Here is a 24719-nt window from a genome sequence, read left to right as displayed (position 1 = left end):
GATTTATTGTCACTCATGACTCCTGACTTCCCACATGAGATACTCCCCCGGCCGATTTGGCGGTCTGAGAAAGGTACATTCAGTGTTGTCCCCGGCAAGGCCTTTTGAAAAGGTGGTTGTACTGAAAGAGAACCACGTCTTGGAGGGGAGGACTGTGAAGAGGCCGATCAAGGTCTGACGGGTCCATGATGGGGAGAAAAATCCTCGCCAACTGAGCTTGCAGATTTTGGCCGGATTACTCCCATTTGGGATGCGGTATAATGACAGGTACGGGTCGATGCTGTCACCTTGTAGGATGCGAGGACTCTGTAGTCTGACCAGAGCAAGCCATTCATACAGTTCGGATGAGAAGTCCTCGAGCTCATCCCTGGCGATTTGCTCAGATGTGCCTGTTGATGGAGTAAGGATCGGTACGAGAGCATCGATGTCTTGTGTGATGGATGGGTTAGACGTGCAGCTGGTTGGGGAGAGGGTGGCCAATGGGTCTGGGTCAGGCACTGCAAATCTGAATTAGCAGAAGAATGTCATGGGAAAATTGAGAGAACTCACCTGCGGAAGTCATATTGCAGAAAAGCCAAGTCACAGCCCCACTGAAGGCATTTTTGCTGGCATAGATCAGTCTGTCGTAGCCCTTCTTTCCCTTGACCATGGATGAGCTGTTGAGATCGATCTCGACAACTACAAAGGATTGTTAGCAATAGTCAAAGAATGCGTATGCTAGATATGACTGACTCCAACGAGGCTTAATCCCACGATTTCCTTTCACGCCATGCGGCTTCCCCACCAAGCCGGCTCGCTCATATGCCTCCTTGTCGAGGAACATTGTCAAGTGCCCTACATACTGTTAGTCAATTGTCAACCTCTACCCGGCCTCTATCAATGCGTACCACTCCTCAAAGCAAAAACATTGTCAATCCCTCTTCTTCCCTCAGAGAGCATCAAAATATTTCCTTGCTTGATGTAACTGCTGTAAAAATCCCCAGATAGAATATCGTGCAGCGACATGACAATCCGCTTGTATTGGGGAGCAGCGTCATGCTTCAATAATTCTTCTTGGACTACCTCAAAAACTTCCTGAGGCAAGATGAGATCGGCCTTGTCAATTGGTCAGCATGGTGACTTTTGTGTGGGGTGATGAGGTAGATTGCGTACTGTGTAGACAAAATCCTGAGCTGCAAAGGCAGTCCACGGCTTGCCTTTGGATGGGGGCTGTTTAGGGTCTACATGGCCCATGCCTCCGTGTGTGACGAAGCATTTTGAGGATTGGTAAAAGGCTGGCTGCTGAAAAGAAAGCATCGTGGGCGGTTGTTTTGACCTGACTCCTCGATGCTGAATGTTTGGATGTGCTGTGATGGATTCTGATATCTACCTGCGAGACGGTGCTGGACAGTCGTTGCGTTGAAACTGCCCTAGGCAAAATCTTGAGAATGTGTACGCCTGCACGAGGGGTGGCTTTAGTTCAGGCATTACATACGCTGATTGGGCCTAGCTATTGGCATTGGTGGAGTGTGCAAGCTAGATGCACCCCGGTGTGCTTTCAGACCAGCCCAAGACCACTTCTTCGGGTCCTCTTCAAACTTGAGTGTAAAACTTCAAGTGAGTCAAAACTGTGTGCATTTGACTTTTGGAGTGAAAACATTTATACGCCAAATTCAGCATATTCTGTTGGTCGAAATATGCATCTGCCATAAGATAACTTATCTTGTAACACCATATAGAAGAGGAATTCCTCAAAGATCAAAACACCCTGTCGACCCCTCACACTCACACACTTGAAAAAATGGAATATCTCATCCGTTTCTCCCAGTCTCACGAGACCTTCCGTCTCCCTGAGCTGCAAGCCCTAGCCGTTCTCGAACGAATCGACATGGAAGTCGTATCCTACAGCCTAGACGTAAGCCTATCCTGCCCCCCCTCAAAAACCCCTACTAACCGCCCCCTCCCAGTCCCCCTTCTGCATAATCCGCCTCCCCCCTTCCTCCCCTCCCATCAACACAGCCACCCTTGCCCGCCGTCTAATCCGCCGCTCCATCCTCGCAATGTCCATCCACGAGCTCTGGGGCCACGGCCCCGACCTCGCTTCGGTCCACGCCGCCGTGAAATCCACCACCTCCTCCCTCTGGCCCTCCTATCTCTCCTGCTCCTTCAAATTCACCCTCGACTCCTACCAAGGCTCCCGAACCTCGGATCAAAAAGTCTCCATCATCAACTCCTTCTCCTACCTCGGCTTCATGGGCCCAATCAAAATGCGCCACCCCGACCAAGAATTCACCCTCCACGAACTCTGGCCCTTCAACTCCACCCCTTTGGGAATACCAGAGCCTAACCACTTGTACTTCACCCGCTACCTCGGCTCCTCCCTCCGTGACCTACCAAAGAAACTGGATTTGAAAAAGAGGAGGTATATCTCCACCACAAGCATGGACGCCGAATTAGCGCTCATCACAGCCAATATTGCGCTTGCCGGGCCGGGGAAGTTATTTTATGATCCGTTTTGTGGGACGGGGTCGTTTCCTATCGCGGTTGCCGAGTTTGGGGCGGTGGCGTTGGGGAGTGATATTGATGGGAGGAGTATCAGGGGTGATGGGGGGAGAAAGACGCTAAGGGGGAATTTTGAGCAGTATGGGCTTTTGGGGAGGTTGGGGGGGACGTTCACGGCTGATTTGACGAATAGTCCGATTAGGAAACAAGAACTAGGGAGTGATGGGGATGGGGTGAGGGGGAGGGTGTTTGATGGGATTGTGTGTGATCCGCCTTATGGGGTGAGGGAGGGGCTGATGGTGTTGGGGGTGAGGGATCCGGAGAAGACGCCTTGGGTGGAGAGGAAGGGGAGGGAGATGTACAAGTACGTTCATTCTGCGCACGATGGGGTGGTAAAAAAGGGGAAAAGGCTGACGAGGGAACGAACAGACAAGCGGATTTCATCCCGCCGAGGAAACCATATGGGTTTTTGGCGATGCTGGATGACATCCTCCAATTTGCGGCTCAGACGCTTGTCGACAATGGCAGAGTGGCATTCTGGATGCCGACTGCGAACGACGAAGAACAGGAGATGCCTGTGCCGAGTCATCCTTACCTGGAAACACTCTCAGTTTCTACCCAAGTGTTCAACAAATGTATGTCTTTCCCCCTCGTTAACCTACCAATGTTAACCCCCCCCAGGGTCCCGCCGTCTAATCTGCTACCGCCGCATCCCCGATAAAGACGTCGACTCAGCAGCCGTCAAAGCCCGCGAGGAGCGCAAACTAGTCGGCAAAACAGCCGACGAGCTCAACCCCTTCCGAAAAGCCTACTTTGAAGGGTTCCAAACACCCCCCGCCACAACTGGAACATCAACACCTGTTGCACCAGCAACAGAGACACCACCCCCAAATTAAATGACACAAGTTATGAAATAGATAAAATGAGTGATCTCTCGTCTCTTGTTTTCTTCTCAGGTCAAAAACAAGACTTTATCAAAGATACCCATTTTGTAAAAAATTAAAAAAAATTAAAAACATTAAAGCATGTACAATGAAAAACTGCTGAAGAGGGAAGAAATAATAGAGCGCAAAGATTCCTGGCTATATATGTGCTTGTGTGTCCTCGGCCTGTCCCCCCGCCTATCATCATCACCCTCTTGGGAGTGGCCATGCTCTCGCTTGCAAAGTGTCTGTCGCTTTGCCCTTCATGTGTGTGTGTCGTCTTCTGTCAATATAGATGTGCTAGTAGTAGGTGTAATATTCGTTCCCACCCCTCCTTCCTGCCTCCTTGCCCCCATCAAAAAAGATGCAAAGTAAAAGACAACCAAATAGAGGATACAAAGCCAAACTCATCCGACCAATGCAAACAGGCAACGCTGTGCCCCCTCACCTCGCCCACTCGTGAAACCTCCCTGCTTGAATTCGTGAAAAAATCAATCATCCCTTTGATGTTGGTATCAGTTTTGTGTGTGTGTCGCAAAAAGTGACGCCGCCCATAGGTATTTTGCAGTTGTGTGTCCCTGGCTTCCAAAATCATGACTTCGTCATCTGAACTCCACGGCGCCATAACACCCCTTGTTGGGTACATGTCTCAGCTCTAGCCGTTGAAACCTGAATAGTGTGTGTCAGCATATGACAGAATCACAAGTATCAGTCTGGTCTAGAGCAACTCACTTTTCACTCTTGCTGTGAAAGTAGATCCCGCTCACCTCCCCCTTCACCTGATTAAAGCAAATGTAATAGAACCCCTCAAAACTGGCCCCGTTGATCGTCCTCACCCGGTGGTCGGGCACAAGAAAGTGCTCTTTCCACCGCATGAAGATGTTCTCCCGCTGGGCCATGTCCTTGACCAGGATCTGACCGCCCTTACGCGCTTGCTTAGCATAGGGACGGAAAGGCGCAAACTTTCCCCAGTGGGAGAGATCAATCTTGTCTGTTGCGCCCCAGGTTGGGTGTTGTGTGATGAAGCCGTACTTGGGGCCGATAATCTCGCCTTCAAAATAGGTCGTAAGTGTTGGGTGGTCATCGGTCAAACCTGTAGAACCCGTATTAGCGGCCCACTCCGTGGTCTCTTGAAAGGAAAGCTTGTCATACCCTGAATCTTCAGATAACCACACAAAAACGACTCGCGCATGTCGACGTATTTGATTTCCACCTCTACATCGTACCGTTGTCGCTCCGATTCCTGAGACCCCTCAAACTTGCTTCCCGGCCGCAAGAAGGACGAAGGTGTGGTTGGTATCGACCTCATGAGAGAGAACTCGTGTCCCAGTCCCACTAACCCTCTGTCCTCAACCCATCGAGGGCCGTTCCCTACTGGCCCCCAGATATCCACCTCGTAAAGCTCCCCGACAACCGGAGATTGTTTTTCACATCTTGACCTCCTCCTACTCGATGATTCCCCCATTGTTGTGTTTGGTGGTCTTGCGACCGCTCCTTCGCCAGTATTGCCACCACCACTGGCATCATTCTCAGGGCTAGCCATCTCCTCATCCTGGTCAGGTTGCTTCTGTGATTCATCTGGCTGATCTGGCACGGGCACCATCCCTTCGACTTCGAACTCTGGTTCCGGAAGGGGTCTCTCCAACAGAGGCTGCGGTGACATGGTGGCTGATCGCGGAGACTGCGCCGCAGTCGGTTCGTTCGTCATGGTGACATCTGTTTCGTAGGCAACCGGGGGACGGGGATGCCAGCTCGAGGGGGATTGTGGTGACTCGGGCGACTGCGGAGACAGAGCTGGGGGCAGTTGGGAGTGGGATGTGGACGGCATGTTAGACAGCAGCTCCTCAGGATCAGGACATGATGAGAAGGAGAAAGAACGAGGCGACTGGGGTTCGGGCGCGCTCGACGAGGGCGTGGGCATGTTCTTGTCAGCTACGTGAGTTTAAAAGACAGAGGAACGGTATCGGCGACGGGGAGGTTGAGATGTTGTATTGATGGCTGATGCGCAACCGGGAGGGACACTGTGGTTGTGGAGATAGGCGCGCGAGCGTGGGAGGGAAAGGGACCCTTGGCTAGGCACTAGCCCAACAGGGCAAAGGCAGGTCAAGAATCTAGATTCTGGATTTGCTGGATGCACTAGCCAGCGGCGCTGTGTGTTGGCACACTGCCAGAGAGAGTTTGCGATTGTCGCGGCGACGGGCGCGATGAACAAAACGGCCGGAGGCCGTCCGTGGTCGTTGGGCGTGAACGAACGGGTTGAAGCGGCGACGGATGACAGTTGCCGATGGTCTCGTGGGCGGATCGCGGAGCGGTGGAGCTTCAATTCAGTGCCACGGAGCTGCTTTCGCGGGGAAGGGCACGGACGCGCGGTGCTGTGATTCCGTGGGGTCAAGCCAAGGAGTGGGCGCTGTGGTTGAGACCTTGAGAATTTGGAGGGGCTAGATAGGAAGAGTTCGGGAACAGGATTCGAGAACACTGATGGATGCTGATGGGAGAGGCAAGGGCTTGATAGACCTAGGAACAGGTACCTTGGGAAAGGTAGGTAGGGAACGGATGGAATTCCCGGTGGTTAGACGTTAGACAGACGTCTTCAAGGGAATTGTCCACACCTCACTTGCAGAGCGTCGCGGGAGGCTGGCTTGGCAGGGTGGCCCCGGTTTTTACTTGTCAAAGGGCAAACCCAGTTCCATTGTCATCGTCTTCTGAGACCTTCAAAAGTTCCCGCCGCTGAGCAACCAGCTCCAGTATGTCTACTTTTATACACGATGTTGGTAAAGTATCCAAGACATGGATGGCTGTGACACATCCTCTCCCCACCCGGACCCTAGATCGTGCATCCTATTGACATCTGTAGGTCTGACAGACCTGTCTGTACAGGGTCTGCCAGCATCCGAATCTGGACGTCGACACCACCGAATGTGGCGGTGACTGAGCTCACACCTGCATTTCACCACAGCTGTTCACGAATGATTGGGTTTCTTTCATTCGCCTTCAGCATTAACTGCTGAGCTGGATATCTATAAGGGACAAACAGCCAGTCGTACGCGTTTTACTATTCATTGGGGTATCTCCCAGCTCCAGCCTCCATCCGGTAAGAATTCATGATTGGCTCACACCCAACTCCGGCCTCATTGACAGCTTCCAGACATCTCTACTTTTGATGATGCAAGACAACCTTATATCTCCGTAACCCATTTTTCTCAAATCCATATTCCAGGCTTGGTAGGGTAGTCAACCCTGTGGGCTGCCTTGTTTTCCCGTCAAGAGGCACAACTCTCGAATTGGCCATCGTGTCCCATCTCCGTCCCCAGGTTCATCGAATACCAGACGGTAGGTAAATCAGATTGGTTTAATCTTGAAGTGAAGGGCGATGAGACTGAAGACGAGGGCCTTGAGATCTTGCACGAGGTAGTAAAATACTCGCAAGCCTTCTGGGTCGGCAGAATCCGTTACGTCGTTGATCGAGCCAATTTTGGCGGTCTGGGGGACCGTTAGTTGGGCATCAAAACTGCCAATGGGGTACTTCATACCTCGAAGGAAATGTGATCGTTTCCAAGCCGAATCTCCAGCTCTTGTCTTCCGTCCTTGTTCTTGGTAGGCCACTTTCCGTCATCTTCCCTAGGTAACTGTCAGCCTCTGGTTTATGCAATGCTTCCAGCCTTGGTTTGTGTACTTCATAATTTCGCTAGACTTGACAATGCGCTTGATCTCATCGACAACTAGTGAGCTCACAAACACTATCGTCCCAATCTCGTCAGTCGGTCCGCCCCAGGGTTGCGGTTTAGGTCATGGGATGGGCCGTACTTTCTTTGCGAATGAGGCTATCATTCCTGTAGTTCGAGTTGTTTGCATAGCGGGCTGTGGCACTGCGACCATCTCCGACCACGCGGAAATCGAATTCTGGGAAATAGAAAATATTAGTCTTCCTCGTTCGGAAAATCATCATTGCGACAAGACGTACCCAAGAATTCGTGCCCGAAACGACCTTGATGGCCAGAGCTATGTCCAGGTTAGCAAAATGACCAAATGTTGAATAAATGCTGTTTGCCGTACTAGTAGCGAATATAGAATGGTTCGTTTGTGGAAGACATGTTGGGTGGTGGGTGTTGACTTGCTTTCCAACGATTCAGTTGACGACAGCGACAACGCGGGAATCTTTAATTGGGAACCCTGGTGGCCGTCGAAGCCGCGACTTGCACAAGAGCATCGGCGGGGCATCATTGGGGACCCCACCAAATGCTTGTCGCAGCTTCACGTGATTGAGTAACTCCCTGCCCGGCTGCCGCTTGGCGCCAGCTGGCTGAGAGCTACGATAGGCCAGCTACCCAGTCCCCCAAATGCCACATCTCCCAAGACAGGCATCGCCGTTGATATTGACCGACTCTCACCAACTGTGACCACATTCACCCAGAGAAAGGTGAAGCTCCGCTGCCCGATTTCACCCCCAGCGGCCACCTACACGACGACACCTCGCCTCTGCAGGTCCATTCTGAACCACCAAACGAATTCTTTACGAGCGAGCATTTGGCGTCAGGGGTTACTTGCACAGGCCGGTATTAGGCAAACAACTTGTTTGTTACTGGGCTGTTATTCTGAGGAGCTCAGGAGCCACGAAACAACTCCCCTATCTTTTCCGCCCCTCAGCAATAATTACTACCCATACGGGGTCAACACCAATAATTCCACCCTAACTCGCAAACACAACCACCCATCCAACACTCTCCCGAGTTTTCCACGGCACGTTGCCGCCCCCGTTCGCCCATCATGTCCTTTCTCGAAAATGCGTACACGTTAGTGAAGGACAACTCCATCGATGGCACACCGACATTGCAGGAGCTCAAGACACAGCTCGAGAAGGGCACCGATGAGTCCAAGCTCGATACCATGAGGCGCATCTTGACCATCATGCTCAATGGCGATCCTATGCCGCAATTGCTCATGCACATCATCCGATTCGTCATGCCGTCCAAGTCGAAGCCTCTAAAGAAGCTCCTCTATTTCTACTACGAGATCTGCCCGAAGCTTGACGCCCAAGGCAAGCTGAAGCAGGAGTACATTCTAGTATGCAACGGTATCCGGAACGACTTGCAACACCCGAACGAGTACATCCGCGGTAACACATTACGTTTCCTCTGCAAACTTCGCGAACCAGAGCTTCTCGAGCCCCTCCTCTCCTCAGCCCGATCATGCCTCGAACATCGCCATGCCTACGTACGAAAGAACGCCGTCTTTGCCGTCGCATCCATCTTCCAACACTCGCCCTCCCTGATCCCCGATGCCGCAGACCTCATTGCCACATTCCTGGAAGGCGAGAGCGATCCCACATGCAAGAGGAACGGTTTTGCTGCGCTTGCCAGCATCGACCACGGCAAGGCGCTGGCGTACCTTAGCTCTGTCTTTGATGGCATCCCGAACGCAGAGGAGCTCCTGCAGTTGGTTGAGCTCGAGTTCATCAGGAAGGACGCCATCCAGAACTCTCAGAACAAGACCAAATATCTGCACCTGATCTTTGACCTGCTGGAGTCCAACACATCCACCGTCGTCTACGAAGCTGCTTCTTCGTTGACGGCCCTTACCAACAACCCTGTGGCCGTCAAGGCTGCCGCCAGCAAGTTCATTGAGCTTGCCATCAAGGAGGCCGACAACAATGTTAAGCTTATCGTGCTGGATCGCGTCGACCAGCTCCGCCAAAGAAACGAGGGCATCTTGGACGACTTGATCATGGAGATTTTGCGCGTTCTTTCCAGCCCGGATATTGATGTGCGCAAGAAGGCCCTCGAGATTGCGCTGGAGATGGTTTCCAGCAAGAATGTTGAGGAGGTTGTCCTGCTCCTCAAGAAGGAGCTGTCCAAGACTGTCGACCAAGAATACGAGAAGAACAGCGAGTATCGCCAACTGCTTATCCACTCTATTCACCAGTGCGCCGTCAAGTTCTCCGAGGTGGCTGCCAGCGTTGTGGAGCTTTTGATGGAGTTTATTGCCGACTTCAACAATGCCTCCGCCGTCGATGTCATCAACTTTGTCAAGGAGGTCGTGGAGAAATTCCCAGCGCTGCGCCCAACCATTGTGTCCAGGCTAGTCGACACCCTGAAGGAGGTCCGTGCCGGCAAGGTATACCGGGGCATTCTGTGGATCATTGGCGAGTACTCTCTTGAGGAGAAGGATATCCGTGATGCCTGGAAAGGCATCAGGGCTAGCTTGGGTGAAATCCCCATCTTGGCTTCCGAGCAACGGTTGCTGGATAACATGCACAGCGAGGAGGAGAACAAGGAACAGGAGCAGACCAATGGACACCCCAAGCCGGCCACTACTTCGCGCAAGGTTAACGCTGATGGCACATATGCGACTGAGACTGCCCTTACCAGCCAGTCTGCCGCTGCTGCCAAGCTCGAAGCTGTCAAGGCCTCTCAAAAACCACCTCTTCGCCAGCTCATTCTCGATGGCGATTACTATCTCGCCAGCGTCCTTGCCTCGACTCTCACAAAGTTGGTCATGCGCTACTCGGAAGTTGGCTCGGCCGAGTCTCGCACCAATGCCCTCAAGGCAGAGGCTATGCTTATCATGATTTCCGTCATCCGTGTTGGTCAATCCCAATTCGTCAAGGCTCCCATTGATGAGGACTCGGTTGACCGCATCATGAGCTGTGTACGCTCGCTTGCCGAGTTCAAGCAGCACAAGGAGCTCGAAACTGTCTACCTCGAGGACACCCGCAAGGCCTTCCGCGCCATGGTCCAAGTCGAGGAGAAGAAGCGCGAGGCCAAGGCTGCTCACGAGAAGGCCAAGTCGGCCATTCAGGTTGACGATGTGGTCTCTATCCGTCAGCTCTCCAAGAAGAACACCGGCGGTGGCGAGGACACAGTTGAGCTTGACCTTGAGCGCGCCGCTGGCGGTGACAGCGGTGCGGGCGAGGATTTGTCGGGGAAGCTCAGCCGTGTGGTTCAGCTCACCGGTTTTTCCGATCCTGTCTACGCGGAAGCCTATGTCAAGGTGCACCAATTCGACATCATTCTTGACGTCCTCCTCGTCAATCAGACAACCGACACGCTCCAGAACCTCTCGGTTGAGTTTGCCACTCTCGGTGACCTCAAGGTGGTTGAGAGACCAACAAGCCAGTCCCTCGGCCCCCACGACTTCCACAACGTGCAGTGCACCATCAAGGTCTCGTCCACCGACACGGGTGTGATTTTCGGCAATGTTGTCTACGAGGGCGCCCACTCCACCGACACGAACGTCGTTATTCTGAATGACCTGCACGTTGACATTATGGACTACATCCAGCCTGCCACGTGCAGCGAGACGCAGTTCAGGACCATGTGGACCGAGTTTGAGTGGGAGAACAAGGTCAACATCAATAGCAAGGCCAAGACGCTGAGGGACTTTTTGGACCAGCTGATGGCGTGCACGAATATGAACTGCCTGACGCCCGAGGCGAGCTTGAAGGGGGATTGCCAGTTTTTGAGCGCGAATTTGTATGCTAGGAGTGTGTTTGGTAAGTTTTTGTTTCTTGATCATGGGTAAGATGATGATGCTGACGATGGGGGAAATTAGGTGAGGATGCCCTGGCCAACTTGAGCATTGAGAAGGAGGGTGAGGATGGGCCGGTTACGGGATTTTTGAGGATACGGAGTAGGTCGCAGGGGCTGGCGTTGAGTTTGGGGAGTTTGAAGGGGTTGAATAAGATTGGGAGTGCTGCGTAAGGGTGGAAATGATAGTATTAGAGCAGGAATGGGGATTTTTTGAAGTGAGTGATAAAAGGCTGTAATGAACAGTTTGCTTGTTTGTTTGTTTGTTTGTTTGTTCAGCTTGTTGAAGCGCTATGCAAAAAGGTACTTTGTTGGGTTTGTTTGTCTAGGTAAGGGGTTAACAATCAGTCAGTCAGTCGGACGGGATAGGGGTTGGGGAAAATAGAGAGGTTGTGGTTTTATCTTGGGTTTTCTGATGTGGTGATATGAAGATGTGAGATCATCTTGTGACTCTATCAAACCTTTTCACTTTGTTATCATTCCATTTCACTTTGGCTTATCATCACGATAAAATACCCCTGTAGGGCAAGGTAGGGAGCCATTTGAGGAAAGAAAATTACAAAAAAAAAAAAAAAAAATTCATACTTGGGTATTCCGCTAGATAAATAAAACTATCTTTCCATCCCCCCCGACCCGACCCGACCCGAACCCTGATGCACCCTACCCGCCCCATGCGAAACGCCGTTTCGAGAATGAATCAAACAAACAGTGACTGGGTTGAGTAGGTAGTCCCATGAAAACATGAAGCCAAACTTTCCCACCTTCATACACTCAGTCAACAAGAGAAGAATGAAAGAAAAACGAGGCTCCTGGTATGGAAATAATTAAGAGAACCTGCGCTTTGCTACCTCCCCCACTACCCACTTCCTACCTGCCCTTTCCTGGGAAAAAAAAAAAGGAAAAAAACACTTAAACTTTGATGCGCTTTCCACCCTGTTTCATGCTGCTACTCTTCAACTTCGGGGGGTATAATATTAGTGACAAGACGGCCAGTGGTGTGGTGGTCAATGGTGCTGTAATGGTGCGTTGGGTGCGGGCTGAAACGTTCTGTGATCGAGTGTCGGTTTGCGTGTGGTCGTCGAAATTAGGGTGAAAATGGGAGCGTTAATGTTACAGCGACTTGAAAACAAGCTGAAATGTCGGCGCCAATGGTTTGTTTCCCCATCAACATCACGTCGGGCAGAGCACAACGTGATAAGGAAGCAGCCCAGCATACGGATTCCACACCTCGACTCTACCAGATGCAGACGCGTCAGTATACAGCAGAGGTGCCCGGCTGTCATCCAGAATATCCTCGGTCAAACGGACAAGACGTTCCTGGCGGCGCTCCTGGAACCGCTGGAGCCGGCCACGCAAAGCACGAATGGCCGAAGATGTGCGTGTGCGTCTCCGATTATTCCAGTTTGGACGGAGCGACGAATCAGAGATCGGCAGTGGTTCAGTATACCGACTATTAGCGGTAAACGGAACAGGTAAGGTGACCTCTGAGCCTGAGGAAAACAAATGATGGGGTGTCTGGTCGTCCGCCGGTGAACAGCGGTCCTACCGGTTGAACACTAAAGCATTGACAACATGACCCTGCTTGTAGCCCTGCTCGAGCAGAGGCGTACTCTCCTTCAGAACCTTGCCCATGTAGGCGATGCGAATCTTCTTGCTGGGAGGTAGCTGTTTGTTGTTAGTATGCGGGAGTCTGGTGGGTTAAATCCGGGGTAAAAGATGTTGGCTCACATTTGCATCCTCTGCGATCTGTCTAGCCAGACTTCTTACAGAGTCTCCCTTGCCAACTGAGACGTTGACATCTTTCGATCCATCACTCAGCCTGGCTCTGATGGCGATGAGATCCTTAACATCAACCACCCCCTTGCCCTTTTCCTCACGCCTCCTCTCGGCCTCGTCTTCGAGGTCGTCCCGTTCCTCGGTGGTCTCCTCCCCGGCAGTCAAGTCTGCCTTGGTGTCATCCAAATCCTCATGTTCCCAGCCTGGCCGCCATTCCAAATTCGTTGGATCCGCCACGATGTGATGTGGTAGTTGGTAGTAGTTTCCAAACGTGTCGTAGGCCCCATTGTACAAGTCTCCTGTCGGCAGTGTGATATCGGCAGCATCGAGAATGCTCTGGGCTGTCGCCAGTGCTATCGCCGGGTCCTCTTCGCTAGGCCCATCATCTTCACTTCTCCTGCCAACCTGCCCATTGCGCACAGCCTCTGCGGATGCCCACAAAACCTCCAGCACGGCGTGTAGTGTTTGCCAGATTTCCTGTCGCCCAGTCACCCGAGTATCGAAGAACTCTATCCTCTCCTGTCGCAGCTCCCTGGAGGTCCACGTCCGATTGTAGCTGGTCCACTCGTGCAGTCGTAAAGGCTTGTTGATATGTTGGTCGAGAGGCTGCTGACTATGTCTATGCCGCCGGCGCGATCCAGAGGCGTGCCCATCATGTCCACCGTGGACGTGAGCTCGGGTTGTTTGGGGCTGTTCATTGATTGCTCGCGCGGAACTAGAAGCGCCGCCGCCAGTTGTGTAGGGCGAGCCTGATTCGCCCTCTCGGGAAAGACAGCAACCCTATTGCGCATTAGTTGTATGGTCAACATCAGCAGGCATGTGAAAGCAAGCAGGTGGCCGTCTGGCAGTTGCAGTTGCAATGAAGAGAACAAACACGGCTCGGACAATTGATGAGACAAGGGAATTAAACGGGCGAGTCAGTAGCACAAACTTCTTCCAACACATACCATTGTATCTGATTGCTGCTGCTGGCGGCGCGGGGGTTTCCGCTGCACTCGATTTCGCAACTCGTGGGCCGCTCGATCCAGCCGCTTGAATATCTAGTTCATGACGACGAGGAGGGAAAAGCGAGAGTGGGCGTCCGAAACGAAGTGTCAGCTCTTTGCTAAGAAAATAAGCAGAGAGAAGGCTGAAGGAATGAGTGTGTGCTGTTGCGATGCGATGGGCTGCCGACATTGGCTCGTGGTATCGCTGAGGCAAAAGAGAAAGGCTAGGTAGACCCCGAGGTGGGAGGTGGAGAGAAGTAGGATCACAGATGCTCAACTGCCAGCCTCCTCATGGAGTATGAGCCAAGGTCCTGGGCAGCCAGTCGATGTACAGCAACAGTATGGGGAGCATGAAGACCTAATGCGGTCAAGAAAGGTCCCAGATGTGTGTGTGTGTGTGTGTGTGTGTTATCGTGGTGAGCTCACACCAGTCAGTCACTGCCAGCCAACTGGAAGCCCCCACTGAGATCAGCGATCTCCGGCCTGATGCACGGTCCACTCGGTTGCACGCAGTGGACCTAGCTTTGCGGAGCTAGAACCTTAGCGGCGAGCCCAGACTCGGAGCACCGCCTTTCCCTGTCAGCCGATGACAAGACACGGAATATTCCACCATTTCAGACCTCACAACAACAAGACTCCAACGCTTTCAGAATACGGAAAGCAGCAATGCCCCAGACAGACTCATGTCTTGCATTCGTGTCCAAAACAGTGTTTCCGTCGACACGAGGCCATGACGACGTTGGAACAGCTGCACGCGCACGGATCCGGAACATCAACAGCAAATCGCTGTTCATCGGAAGCTAGGTCCTGATTGGACAACCAATTCCACAAGCATTGCTCAGAGCATCACATCAACCAGGTTTTAAGGGTGACGAGGACAACAGATTGTGATAGGTTCTACAATGCTCTTATCAGTTCACTATTTGCCTCAAGGCTACCAATCTTGCCATGCGGTCCAGAGCACGATTGATACGTAATCAGGACATCCAAACTTTGATGGAATCTGATTTGTGTCACTACCATCCATGATCCATGACGGACGAGACGGCGGCCCCACGAGATCGATCTTTTCAGGGGAGCACCCCGCATTCTCAAGCAAGCAGCGACATGCAGCCCCAGCAGCACGCTGGTCATTAGGTACACCACTCCGTATCATGACATGAAGGCTTCGGCATCATTGCCCTGTCAAGCCAGCAGTTTTGTTCGTTTGTTTCTCCTGTTCATCCACTCACCATAAGAACCCCCTACACTTCTTCGTCCCACACAAACACTTCGTCATATCCTTCTTCTTGTCATCCGGTACCAATCCCCCGGCGTCCTCCTCCGCCAACCCGCCATCCACATAGTCAAACGTCAACTCCTCTCCCGCCGGTATATCTCTGATGGCAAACAGCGCCAAATCGTGAACATGCTTATCCACCGCATCTCCCACCCTAGCAAAAATCCGCATATTTGGGTCGCAACTGTGGTTGATAAACCTCGTCGGCCCACTCATCAACTCCCCATCCACCTCGAACGGCGGCGCCCTCAACAACGGGTCAGGTGAATCCGGGTCAGAAAATTTGTCCAAAGCAAACAAATAAACGTCCTTCTTATCCGAGACGGTCGACTCAGCTCGCCGGCGGTTGGCCTCCTCGCTGGTGATGATCTCCCCCAAGTACTTATCCACAAACTGCCCCTTCTTGATATCCACCGGACACTTGACCCCCCACCCTCTATTCTTTGTCCGGAAGATCTGCAACGGCACCGTCCTGCCTCGTTCCACCACCCGGTTCGGACAGTTTTTACTGCAACTGCAGCCATCGTGACACTCGTAGATTGGCTCACGGCTGTCGAGGATTCTAGACTTGAGCAAACCGGCTTTGGTGCCGGAGTGGTAGTACTGGAACTTTCGCATCCTGCGGCCACGAGCTGGGGGGGCGTCGGACATGTACTCGTCGGAGTCGGGGGCCATTTCGTCGAGGCATTCGCATGTTGAGTACATGCACTGCTCATCGTCTGCGCAATTGCAGCCGGTGCGGAAGGAGGCCCCGGCGATGGGGACGTCGTCGCTTGGGATTGAGTGGTCGATGAATTTGAAGTCTGGATTTAGGACTTCCTTGCGTTCGTCTCCTTTGGCTTCGTTGACGATGGTGATGGGAAGTTTTTTGTGGGTTTTGAAACTACGAATCTGGCACCAGTGGCATTTTTCGGCTTCTGAGGGGTCGGTCTGGCGGAGTGGTCAATAAGAGGGACATGATGTGAGAGATTGAGGGGATAACGTGAGCTTACGTCTGGTTTTCCGTGGTGGAAAAAGTGCCGTTTCATTGCCTCCTCCATTTTGGGTAGTTGGTGAGGTTGTTCGACTGGGGTTGATGATGCTCTGGGTGATATTCGATCATGAGACGCGTGTTGCGATGAGAAGACGCGACTAGGAGCAGGGATTGGAATTGAGCGGTACAAAGTGGGGCAGGCGGGTTTGTTTTGTTGGTGGGGTGAGCAGCCTTCTGGCGGAATAGTATCCAGCATATTCGATGACATTTTAATCTCTATCTGCAAACGACACCCTAGACGCATACCCAAAAACAAGGACAAACATTAAAAGATACCTATCTACCTCTACCAATATCTCAAACCCACGCCTTGACGACAACACCAGCAGAGCCTGTCCCTTTGGATTGTGTCACACGCTGGAGAATACTCAACGCCTGGGTCCCAAGATACAACGGAGTCTTTATCCTCTGTGCCTCCTCGACCGCCGCACTCAGTCCGCTAAAGACATCCTCAAGGCTCAACTCGCCACTTGAAGCATCGCCGGCACCCCCGAGCTCCTTGATAATGGCAGGCCCAAGCTTCTCCAGCACTTTGCTACCACCAGCAGCGTTGACACAAAGATCCAATACCTGATCCAAATCCAGACTCACAGTGTGCGCAAAAGCAAGAGACTCTGCAGCAGCACAAAGCAGGATACCTCTCATCAAAGCCAACACCAAAGCCGTCTTATCCTCCTCTGACTCAGCAGTGCCATAAACTGGCCCAACCTTTCCGTTTCCTTCGGTATAGAGTCTCACGAGACTGCTATCGTCGTCCATCGCCCACCCTCTCCCAACAGCAGTGAAGTAGATCTGCTCCGCTGCGCTTGTCATCGGCGTGGCAAAAGAACTTCTTCGCCCTTCTGAGGTGATGATGCTGGTATCCTTGACGATAATCTGAACCGCACTGGCAACAGGCTGGAACTCGGTGAATATTCTGGGTGTTCGGTGCTCGAACATGAAATTCCAAGCATCAGACTCCAGCACTGCTTTTTGAGCCTTGGCCAGATCTAGGCCTAGTCTCTCAGCGAAACCCATCACCTCACTTGCTCCCAGGATTTGGTTTGCCGCGAGAACTTGGTGCACCATCTTCATGTTGCTGCCAGCACCGATGCCACCCTCGACAATGTACAGTTTTGCTGGATCTGCCAGCTCAGCGAGCAACGGGCGTCCTTTCTCCAACGCAGCAGCAGACATGCCTGCCATGATGGAAAGAGTGCCATCTGCTGCTCTGGCGGCTCCGCCGGAGACTGGGCTGTCGATCAGCAAGATGTCACTGCGGCCGATGCTGTTGAGCTGGACTTGGAGAGCCTGGACGTAGTCACAGGGGACGGTGGAGCAGAGAAGGACCACGGCTCCTTGGGGAAGCTTCGGGACGGCAGCATTGGGACCATCCAGCAGAACAGACTGGGCTTGCTGGGCGGTGGCCACCATTACGACGACATGCTCCTTGTTGAGGACGGCTTCTGCTGGTGTTGTGGCGGTTGAGCCGCCTGCTTCCTCGAACCGTTCGAGAGTTGGGGCCCAGACATCAAATCCGGTAACTGGGTAGCCTTGCTTGATGAGGTGGGTGGCCATGCCGAAGCCCATGGCTCCGAGCCCGATGAAGGCAACAGGTGGTTTCTGGTCGGCCATGGTGGTGATGTTTGGTTCAAAGTGCAGCAATTGAGGGACTCGGGGGGTTAACTGGTGTTGGTGACTGCTAACTCGGCCAAGACTTTGCATGCAATATCAGTGAGAAACAATGAGTAGGGGGGTGGTCAAGATGCTGAGTGCAAACCACGACAGCAGAAACTCCGACACTCGGCCATGCAATCCAACCGGCCTGCCCGTAAACACATGTTTTTTTTGGATCATTTTGTCGCCCCTTGGGATATCATCTCACGCTGGGCTATGCCGAGACCCGTCCGGATGAAGTCCAAGTCCCACGCAAAGTCCCCCGCGGGAGTTGGTCACTGACCCACGCTTCTTAGCCCACAGTCCCAACGAGCTTCCCCGCTTTGTAAACTTTTGCATCTCAACTCTGAACATCAATTTCACCCCCTCAATCCTCCAGAACTAATTATGACGTGACTCCCTGTCCCCGCAGGCAGACTGCCGCATTTTGGCTAATATTCTTACATGCACCGGCGCATCACCGCGCGTCCCGTCAGCCGGCCTTGGCAGGTCAATCATCGACCTTCCTGTATTGAGGAACCCGAGGGGGCGGCAAATCTCTCGGGTTATCTGGGCGACAGAGAAAGAGGTGCCGATGATATCCCGTAGGATGAATTGATGAGCAAAGGAGTGAGTCTGCTTTCAGCCAGTGCCTTTCCAGAGGGGGGTATTAAGTCGAGAACTTACAGCATCTCACACTCAGTCTTGGCAAGACATTACTGGTGTCACTCACTCAACACCATCACCACTATCACTATTCGTTGACAGCTCAGTCAACCCACCACCACCCACCATGGCTCCTAGACCCCCCCTTTCAGAAAACCGCTCCATGAGCATTCTCAACAAGGCCCTCGCTGGGGGGTACGCCGTCCCAGCCATGTGCTGCTACAACATCGAATCCATCATCGCCACTGTCAGAGCTGCCGAAGCCGCCCGCTCCCCAGCTATGGTCTTGCTCTTCCCGTGGGCGATTCAATATGCTGGTGACGCTCTCGTCAAAGCCGCCGCTGAGGCAGCTCACTCGGCTTCGGTCCCAGTCTCCCTCCACCTGGACCACTGCCAGACACCCGAGCTGGTCCGTAGGGCAGCCAACATTCCGGACGCCTTTGACAGCATCATGTGCGACATGTCGCACTACGAAAAGGAGGAGAATCTCAAGCTCACCGCCGAACTGGTTCAATACTGCCATGAGCGCGGTATCGCCGCAGAGGCAGAGCCAGGGCGTATCGAAGGTGGCGAGGACGGCGTAGCTGAGACTGCTGACCTCGAGGGGCTGCTGACTACCCCCGAGGAAGCGGAGGAGTTTGTTGCCACCGGGATTGACATGTTGGCGCCAGCGTTTGGGAATGTGCATGGGGAGTATGGACCGAGGGGGATCCAGCTGGAGTATGACCGGCTTGATGCTATCAACAAGAAGGTCGGGGATAGGGTCAGGTTGGTGCTGCATGGGGCTGATCCGTTCGATGAGGAGATTTTTAGAAAGTGCATGGCGGGGGGGGTGACGAAGGTCAATATCAACAAGGGGATGAATAATCACTATGCGTGGACGCAGGAGAAGATGAGGGGGAAGCCGTTGACGAGTGTGATTGAGAAGGGGACGGAGGCGATGCAGGTGGCGATTGAGAGGTATATGCATTGGTTGGGGAGTGCTGGGAAGGCTTGAGGATTCTTTTAGACCTGCCTAGAATAGTTGAATTCGATTATCATGTGTATTTCTGCATTGATATCCTTTCTCCTTTAACTACCACCCCGCTATTTGACGGTTTATATGCGAGGTATGGTTTTGAAAAGCTCAATAGCTCACAGGAGTTCATTTGGATCCCATGGATCCTGGAAACGTAATCAAGACGTTGGCATCATCGCGGATTCCAGTTGATTCGGTGATCAAATGAAGAGAGCCCTTTGTTAAGTGTGGGTGCCTGGAGGAGGAAGTAGGAAGGAGCGCCCAAGTATCAGGACATACAAGCCACACACAATCCATGAATTCACAGTAAAGTACAACCAAATTTATTCCGAATTACTGATCTCCAAATCTGATCAATCCAACCACGAGAAAATTCAAACCATTCATCCCCAATCGCTTCCTATTCTGAAATTGCAGCAAGCAGTCCCTGAATCACCACCATCGCGCCCCAAGCACCCGGATCTGGAGGCAGCTCCTTGCCGTCTGTCCCAGTACCAACATACGTCGCTCTCCCCAATCTCGCCTTTAACTTCTTGGTGTTCTCTGATCCCGCTACCGCAGCAGCGACACCCTCCTTCAAACTCTTGGTCGCCGCCATAGCTTCGACAAACGGAATCAATGTGTCCATGACAGTTCGGTCGCCAATCTTGGCTGGTGTGTACTGCTCGAGATGATGGATGGCATGTGAAAGGGCCTTTGACCATAACGATACCAAACCTTCTGTCTTGGCTAATTCAAGGTTCTCCTGCAGCGCGGTTCTCATTGACACGAAGAAAATGCCCAGGATACCACCGAGTGTTCCTCCCATCTTGCCCTCAAGAATCTCCTCGAGCTCAGTGAGAACTTCGATTACCGATCCCTTGGCAGCAATCTTGTGTGGCCCATCAATGGCCTCCAACAACGCCTTGGCACCAGTTTCGAGTGTCAAACCACAGTCGCCATCTCCCATGATGGTGTCCCACCGTGTGAGGTCTGGTTCGGATTTGATGAGGTCATTGCAGGCCCGGCGGAGCATTCTCTCCAGGAGCACGGGGTCAATCTTGATATCTCTCGCTTCATCAATGACCTTACGCTCTTCGACTGGCGGTTGAACAAGCTGATCGGCTCTTGGACGACGGTATATCTGAGATCCAGCAACAGCTTCCCATGCTGTATCGGTCTTGAGGTCGAAGAATCCTTTGATCTGGTCGAGCGAATAGGGGCTGGTCGCTGCTACCCCTGAAAGGTTGATGACTGAAACGGAGAAGGCGGGCGCGTTGAGCGATGTCTCGATGGAGCCAGCGTACACACGCACGGGCTCGATGTTCCAGTCGGCCAGGAGCTGTTGAAGGAGCTCATCGACAAGACCTCCCATCTCTAGGTTTGACATGCCGCCGAAGTTGCTGACCAACAGCACCGTCTCGTCTCCGGGGTTGAACTTGACGTATCCTCTCACAGGATCGGTCTCGTCCAGGCAGTATCTGAGCATCTCCTTCACCAATCCCTCCGCTGAAGGAGCCGGTGAGAGCTTCTTGTAGCCGGGTTCGTTGTGTGGTCCTGTACCAATCTCTACCACATCGGGGTCAAGGGCACCGTGCTCTGTTCGACCGGGGACATGGCAGTGGTCCAATGTGGCGGCAATGCTGACTATTTGGTCGTTGACGGCAGTGCCGAGATCGAATAGCTCGCCCAGCGAGAGACCCTCTGCAGCTGCAGCACCGAGAACCTTGAGCACTCCTATTTGAGCAGCCAGTCCTCGACGACCAACTAGTGAGCCCTGCTTTCCAATCGAGACATCGTCGCCGCAGATGAGCATACGACACGGGTTCCCCTTTGCCTTTGTCTTCTCCGCTGCCAGGCCGAAGTGAAGGCAGTCCCCGGTGTAGTTGGTGATCACCAGGAGTGTCCCCTTGTCTGATGGTACGGCCTCGACAGCAGCCAGGATCTGTTTAGTGCTTGGAGAGGCGAAGACATCACCGCCTACGGCGGCGGCCAGCATGTTGGTGCCAACATAGCCAGACCATGCTGGCTCGTGACCGGAGCCGCCACCGCTGATGATACTGACGATCGACTTGGGGGATTCAGGGTCGAAGACTACGCGGTTGGTCTCGTCGAGGTTGAGTCTTGGGTTGCTGGCAACAATGCCTCGAAGGGCCTTGGGAACAAGCCCCTCGAGTGATGAAAACAGGTGTCGTTTGGACATGTTGGCTGACAGAATGTGGTGTGTGAAAGTTCACGTTGGAGTGGGAGTGAGTCCAAGTCGAGCAGCAAACAACAGCCAGTAACACAATATTTCAAGTCAACTCCCGGACACACCACCTTGGAGGCCTGACGCGGCATGCGGTCCAGAAGCCAGAACCTGCACATCTGATCGGATATGGAAATCACCACCGGGATAATTCACCCCCTCCCTCCCCCTTTGAACCTTGCCGAGCGAGTAACACATGTCCCCCTCGATGATCGCCTCATGATGGGCCACTTGCCGGTATGCGGGGCGTTTAGGGGCGTACGGGGAGAGGGGCAGCGTGCAGTGGTTTCCCCCTCCCCCCCATGCAGCCTCCTGGAACCGGGTGGTAGTCTGGTGCTTCCAGGACGCAGGCGGAATACCCGGAACGGAAAGGCGGCTTGGATAAATAGCGATTGCCGAGTTCCCTAGTGGGAAGGCAGTGTCAAGTTGTTTTTTATGGGACTACATTACATTACTACTTTGGCGAGCAGCAAGGAGCCGCTGGTCTGGAAGTTCGTCAACGACATCGCAACATCATCACATTCAACATGAGCTCACCACAGTGGAAGATTGCCGTTGGCTGCGATGTGAGTATACTCCTGGGACAGATTTAATATCACGGGCTAATGATTGATTTACAAACAGGACGCCGGCGTGAACTACAAGAACAAAATCAAAGAAGACTTCGCGGCCGATCCCCGGGTCATCTCAGTCGTCGACGTCGGTGCCACGGGCAAGGAGGACAAGACGGCATACCCACACATCGCCGCGGCGGCGGCCAAACTCGTGGCCTCGGGAGAGGTAGACCGAGCTCTGTTGATCTGCGGCACTGGTCTCGGCGTTGCCATTGCCGCCAATAAGATCAAGGGGATCAGGGCAGTCACCGCACACGACAGCTTCTCGGTCGAGAGAGCGGTCCTCAGCAACAATGCCCAAGTGTTGTGCATGGGGGAGCGGGTGGTGGGACTGGAGCTTGCGAGGAGGCTCGCAAAGGAATGGTTGGGATATGTTTTTGACGAGAAGAGCGCCAGTGCTGCCAAGGTGGCTGCCATTCATGAATACGAAGAAGGGGAACATGGTCTTTCTGGGGCGGCGGAGGAAGTGAAGGGTTGCTGATGAGAGCGGGAATAGCAAGTTGGATTCCAAGAGACGAGACAGGATACATGTGAGAGTGGCTCTCCCAAAAGGGTAATCCGAGGATTTTTGGTGTTGAAGGCGCCACTTTGGTCCAGAACAGATCTTCTTGGGGGGGTGGGATCCAGCGAGGAATACAAGCTTTGAGTTTGCTCCATTTTGCCTACGTTTTTCCACTTTGTTGATTGTTCGGGTTATCCACATTCTGGGGGGGCCATGAAGAACTTGTCGGCTCAGCGAACCCTATCAGGCAGTTGGAGCTCCAGTTCCAGCGAGTTTTGGAGCATGCTGTTGTTGTGGTGCTGCTATTGTTACCCTGTTGATTGGATATCAAGATGGGGACCCCCGCTATGTCTGGGGGCGGGTAAATCGTTGGTGGGATGAGCTACAGCGGGTTTTTACAGTGGCACCAGGTGGATGGGACTAAGCTAAAACGTTCCCGAGCCGCGGGGATCGACGGTGCTGCTTGCTTTGATGGGTGGGGGGGGGGGAACCTTTCCCGTGTGTGAATGAATGAAATGGACTGCGTCACGACAGGGCGAATGATCAGGTTTGTTTGTGACGGTGAGGACTGACTAAAATGTAGTGTTATCTCCTCGGTAACCCAGACTTTGGTTTACACAGCATTTATCTCTTAGACTACCGAAATCGGACACCCCTTTTTTGTTCGGTCGTGTTTTGTTGTCCTCAGTGATGTCCGACAACCCCACCTCTCCCGGCACCGAAGCAACGGCGGCGGCGGCGTCGACGGCGCCGGTTGATAGCAGTAACAAGCGAGGAAGAAGGCGTCGTCTGATCGGGGTATCCACCAAAATGTATTTTTCCGCCTCCCGGACGGAAGCCTTCACCCGGTCCGTTGTCGAGCTTCTTTCCAGCCCTACGGATACCCTAACCCTGTGTGATGACGATGTCGACATATTCATCATCCCCGACTTTGTCACCCTCACGTCTGTCATTAGTATCATACGATCTGCTCCTGAGGGGTCGGTGGCGAGAAGGATAAAAGTAGGGGCGCAGGATTGTTACTCTGAGGACTTTGGAGCTTATACAGGGGAGGTTAGTCCTGCAGTTTTGGCTGAGGTTGGGGTGGAGTTTGTGGAATTGGGGCATGCGGAACGGAAGAGGTTGTTTGCGGAGAGTGATGGGAGGGTTGGAGAGAAGGTTAGGGGGGTGGTGAGGAATGGGATGGTTCCGGTGATATGTGTTGGTGAGATGAGGAAAGATGTCGGGGTTGAAGGGGCGGTTGGGGAGGTGGTGAGGCAGGTTGAGGTTGTGCTAAAGGGGGTTGGGGAGGGGGAGGAGGTGGTGCTGGCTTATGAGCCTGTTTGGGCTATCGGGGGGAGGGAGCCGGCTGGGGAAGAGTATGTGAAGGGGGTTGTGAGAGGGTTGAGGGAGTGGGAGGGGGTGAAAGGAAGGGGGGGGAGGGTGAGGGTTATTTATGGGGGGGCGGCGGGACGGGGGTTGTGGGAGAGGTTGGGGGGGGAGGTGGATGGGTTGTTTTTGGGGAGGTTTGGGCATGATGCTGGGGAGTTTGTCAAGTTGATTGGGGAGGTTGCGGGGGGTGGTGGTGAGGGTGGTGAGTGATAGGTGAAGGGTGAGAGGTGAAGGTGAAGGGTCAAGGTGAGGTGAGATGTGACGTGAGGGGTGAATGTGGACCAACCAAAGGTGTAGCGAGCGGGCCTGCTATGGCAGCGTGAGCTTCAGGGCCATTCATGCACGATTTCTGTGATGGTGGTGGGCTTGTGCCAATATGTGGCACAGCCACGCTGCCCAAGTCCCTTGTGCCTGCCGAACAACTAGTTGCCTCAAACTTCCCGATTGCAAGATGTTCATAAAAGATTTCGTCGAATTGGGAACTGGTTTTAGACTGGCGAGTGTTTTGCAACAGGAGCTTAACCAGTTGAATGGAGCAGCCGCAAGCCCTTGTGTTTCCTCTCTCCCCGCATCCGAGCCTTTGCCGTCTAGAGCTTCTCAAAGACCGGGCCGCCAACGACAGCAACATCGCCTCAAAGAAAATCGCATCCTGATCTATTTTTTCACAGTTTCGGATCGAGGTTGG

The 24719-nt window shown here is 53.1% G+C and overlaps 12 protein-coding genes across 12 annotated transcripts; 5 read left to right on the top strand and 7 right to left on the bottom strand.

Moving 5' to 3' along the window:
- Positions 1-9: 9 nt before the first annotated feature.
- On the bottom strand, positions 10-1296 carry QC761_600930 (uncharacterized protein; the record flags this gene model as incomplete). The annotated part of the gene is made up of 5 exons (XM_062880552.1): positions 10-497; positions 550-678; positions 733-834; positions 888-1095; positions 1153-1296. 5 exons carry the CDS (start codon positions 1294-1296, stop codon positions 10-12), a joined length of 1071 nt encoding a protein of 356 aa, XP_062729608.1.
- A 308-nt stretch (positions 1297-1604) lies between these two features.
- Positions 1605-3396, top strand: QC761_600940 (uncharacterized protein). The gene is made up of 4 exons (XM_062880553.1): positions 1605-1894; positions 1947-2845; positions 2911-3116; positions 3163-3396. Exons 1-4 carry the CDS (start codon positions 1781-1783, stop codon positions 3375-3377), a joined length of 1434 nt encoding a protein of 477 aa, XP_062729607.1. The 5' UTR covers positions 1605-1780; the 3' UTR covers positions 3378-3396.
- A 610-nt stretch (positions 3397-4006) lies between these two features.
- On the bottom strand, positions 4007-5325 carry QC761_600950 (uncharacterized protein; the record flags this gene model as incomplete). Its single annotated transcript, XM_062880554.1, has 3 exons — positions 4007-4073; positions 4137-4497; positions 4557-5325. 3 exons carry the CDS (start codon positions 5323-5325, stop codon positions 4007-4009), a joined length of 1197 nt encoding a protein of 398 aa, XP_062729606.1.
- A 1808-nt stretch (positions 5326-7133) lies between these two features.
- Positions 7134-11406, top strand: SEC26 (coatomer subunit beta). The gene is made up of 2 exons (XM_062880556.1): positions 7134-10893; positions 10953-11406. Exons 1-2 carry the CDS (start codon positions 8169-8171, stop codon positions 11099-11101), a joined length of 2874 nt encoding a protein of 957 aa, XP_062729604.1. The 5' UTR covers positions 7134-8168; the 3' UTR covers positions 11102-11406.
- MNH1 (Protein mago nashi) lies at positions 7186-7591 on the bottom strand (the record flags this gene model as incomplete). The annotated part of the gene is made up of 3 exons (XM_062880555.1): positions 7458-7591; positions 7366-7403; positions 7186-7304 (listed from the first exon to the last, which is right to left on the bottom strand). The coding sequence occupies exons 1-3, from the start codon at positions 7493-7495 to the stop codon at positions 7186-7188; spliced, it is 195 nt and encodes a 64-aa protein (XP_062729605.1). The 5' UTR covers positions 7496-7591.
- Positions 11407-11569: 163 nt separating the features above from the next.
- QC761_600980 (uncharacterized protein) lies at positions 11570-14353 on the bottom strand. The gene is made up of 3 exons (XM_062880557.1): positions 13651-14353; positions 12656-13483; positions 11570-12592 (listed from the first exon to the last, which is right to left on the bottom strand). The coding sequence occupies exons 1-3, from the start codon at positions 13651-13653 to the stop codon at positions 12470-12472; spliced, it is 954 nt and encodes a 317-aa protein (XP_062729603.1). The 5' UTR covers positions 13654-14353; the 3' UTR covers positions 11570-12469.
- A 286-nt stretch (positions 14354-14639) lies between these two features.
- Positions 14640-16245, bottom strand: QC761_600990 (H3K9me3 methyltransferase; the record flags this gene model as incomplete). Its single annotated transcript, XM_062880558.1, has 2 exons — positions 14640-15898; positions 15961-16245. The coding sequence occupies 2 exons, from the start codon at positions 16243-16245 to the stop codon at positions 14918-14920; spliced, it is 1266 nt and encodes a 421-aa protein (XP_062729602.1). The 3' UTR covers positions 14640-14917.
- Positions 16246-16298: 53 nt separating this feature from the next.
- Positions 16299-17615, bottom strand: QC761_600995 (uncharacterized protein; the record flags this gene model as incomplete). Its single annotated transcript, XM_062880559.1, has 1 exon — positions 16299-17615. The coding sequence occupies one exon, from the start codon at positions 17613-17615 to the stop codon at positions 16299-16301; it is 1317 nt and encodes a 438-aa protein (XP_062729601.1).
- Positions 17616-18429: 814 nt separating this feature from the next.
- QC761_601000 (uncharacterized protein) lies at positions 18430-19299 on the top strand (the record flags this gene model as incomplete). Its single annotated transcript, XM_062880560.1, has 1 exon — positions 18430-19299. The coding sequence occupies one exon, from the start codon at positions 18430-18432 to the stop codon at positions 19297-19299; it is 870 nt and encodes a 289-aa protein (XP_062729600.1).
- Positions 19300-19720: 421 nt separating this feature from the next.
- Positions 19721-21502, bottom strand: QC761_601010 (uncharacterized protein; the record flags this gene model as incomplete). Its single annotated transcript, XM_062880561.1, has 1 exon — positions 19721-21502. One exon carries the CDS (start codon positions 21500-21502, stop codon positions 19721-19723), a length of 1782 nt encoding a protein of 593 aa, XP_062729599.1.
- Positions 21503-21933: 431 nt separating this feature from the next.
- Positions 21934-22642, top strand: DERI1 (D-erythrulose-4-phosphate isomerase 1; the record flags this gene model as incomplete). The annotated part of the gene is made up of 2 exons (XM_062880562.1): positions 21934-22113; positions 22172-22642. The coding sequence occupies exons 1-2, from the start codon at positions 22075-22077 to the stop codon at positions 22640-22642; spliced, it is 510 nt and encodes a 169-aa protein (XP_062729598.1). The 5' UTR covers positions 21934-22074.
- A 711-nt stretch (positions 22643-23353) lies between these two features.
- On the top strand, positions 23354-24244 carry QC761_601030 (uncharacterized protein; the record flags this gene model as incomplete). Its single annotated transcript, XM_062880563.1, has 1 exon — positions 23354-24244. One exon carries the CDS (start codon positions 23354-23356, stop codon positions 24242-24244), a length of 891 nt encoding a protein of 296 aa, XP_062729597.1.
- Between the last annotated feature and the right edge of the window lie 475 nt (positions 24245-24719).

This window comes from Podospora bellae-mahoneyi, chromosome 6 (genome assembly GCF_035222275.1).
Source record: "Podospora bellae-mahoneyi strain CBS 112042 chromosome 6, whole genome shotgun sequence".
Lineage (NCBI taxonomy): Eukaryota > Fungi > Ascomycota > Sordariomycetes > Sordariales > Podosporaceae > Podospora > Podospora bellae-mahoneyi.
This window is presented reverse-complemented; position numbering and strand designations above follow the sequence as displayed.

Excerpts from the sequence above, each read along its gene's own strand:
- QC761_600940 (XM_062880553.1), top strand. The coding sequence starts at position 1,781 with ATGGAATATCTCATCCGTTTCTCCCAGTCTCACGAGACCTTCCGTCTC. Across the intron at positions 2,846-2,910 it reads AAGGGGAGGGAGATGTACAA|ACAAGCGGATTTCATCCCGC; the intron begins GTACGTTCATTC and ends GGGAACGAACAG. Across the intron at positions 3,117-3,162 it reads TACCCAAGTGTTCAACAAAT|GGTCCCGCCGTCTAATCTGC; the intron begins GTATGTCTTTCC and ends AACCCCCCCCAG.
- SEC26 (XM_062880556.1), top strand. The coding sequence starts at position 8,169 with ATGTCCTTTCTCGAAAATGCGTACACGTTAGTGAAGGACAACTCCATC. Across the intron at positions 10,894-10,952 it reads GTATGCTAGGAGTGTGTTTG|GTGAGGATGCCCTGGCCAAC; the intron begins GTAAGTTTTTGT and ends GGGGGAAATTAG.
- QC761_600980 (XM_062880557.1), bottom strand. Across the intron at positions 12,593-12,655 it reads AGATCGCAGAGGATGCAAAT|CTACCTCCCAGCAAGAAGAT; the intron begins GTGAGCCAACAT and ends AACAACAAACAG.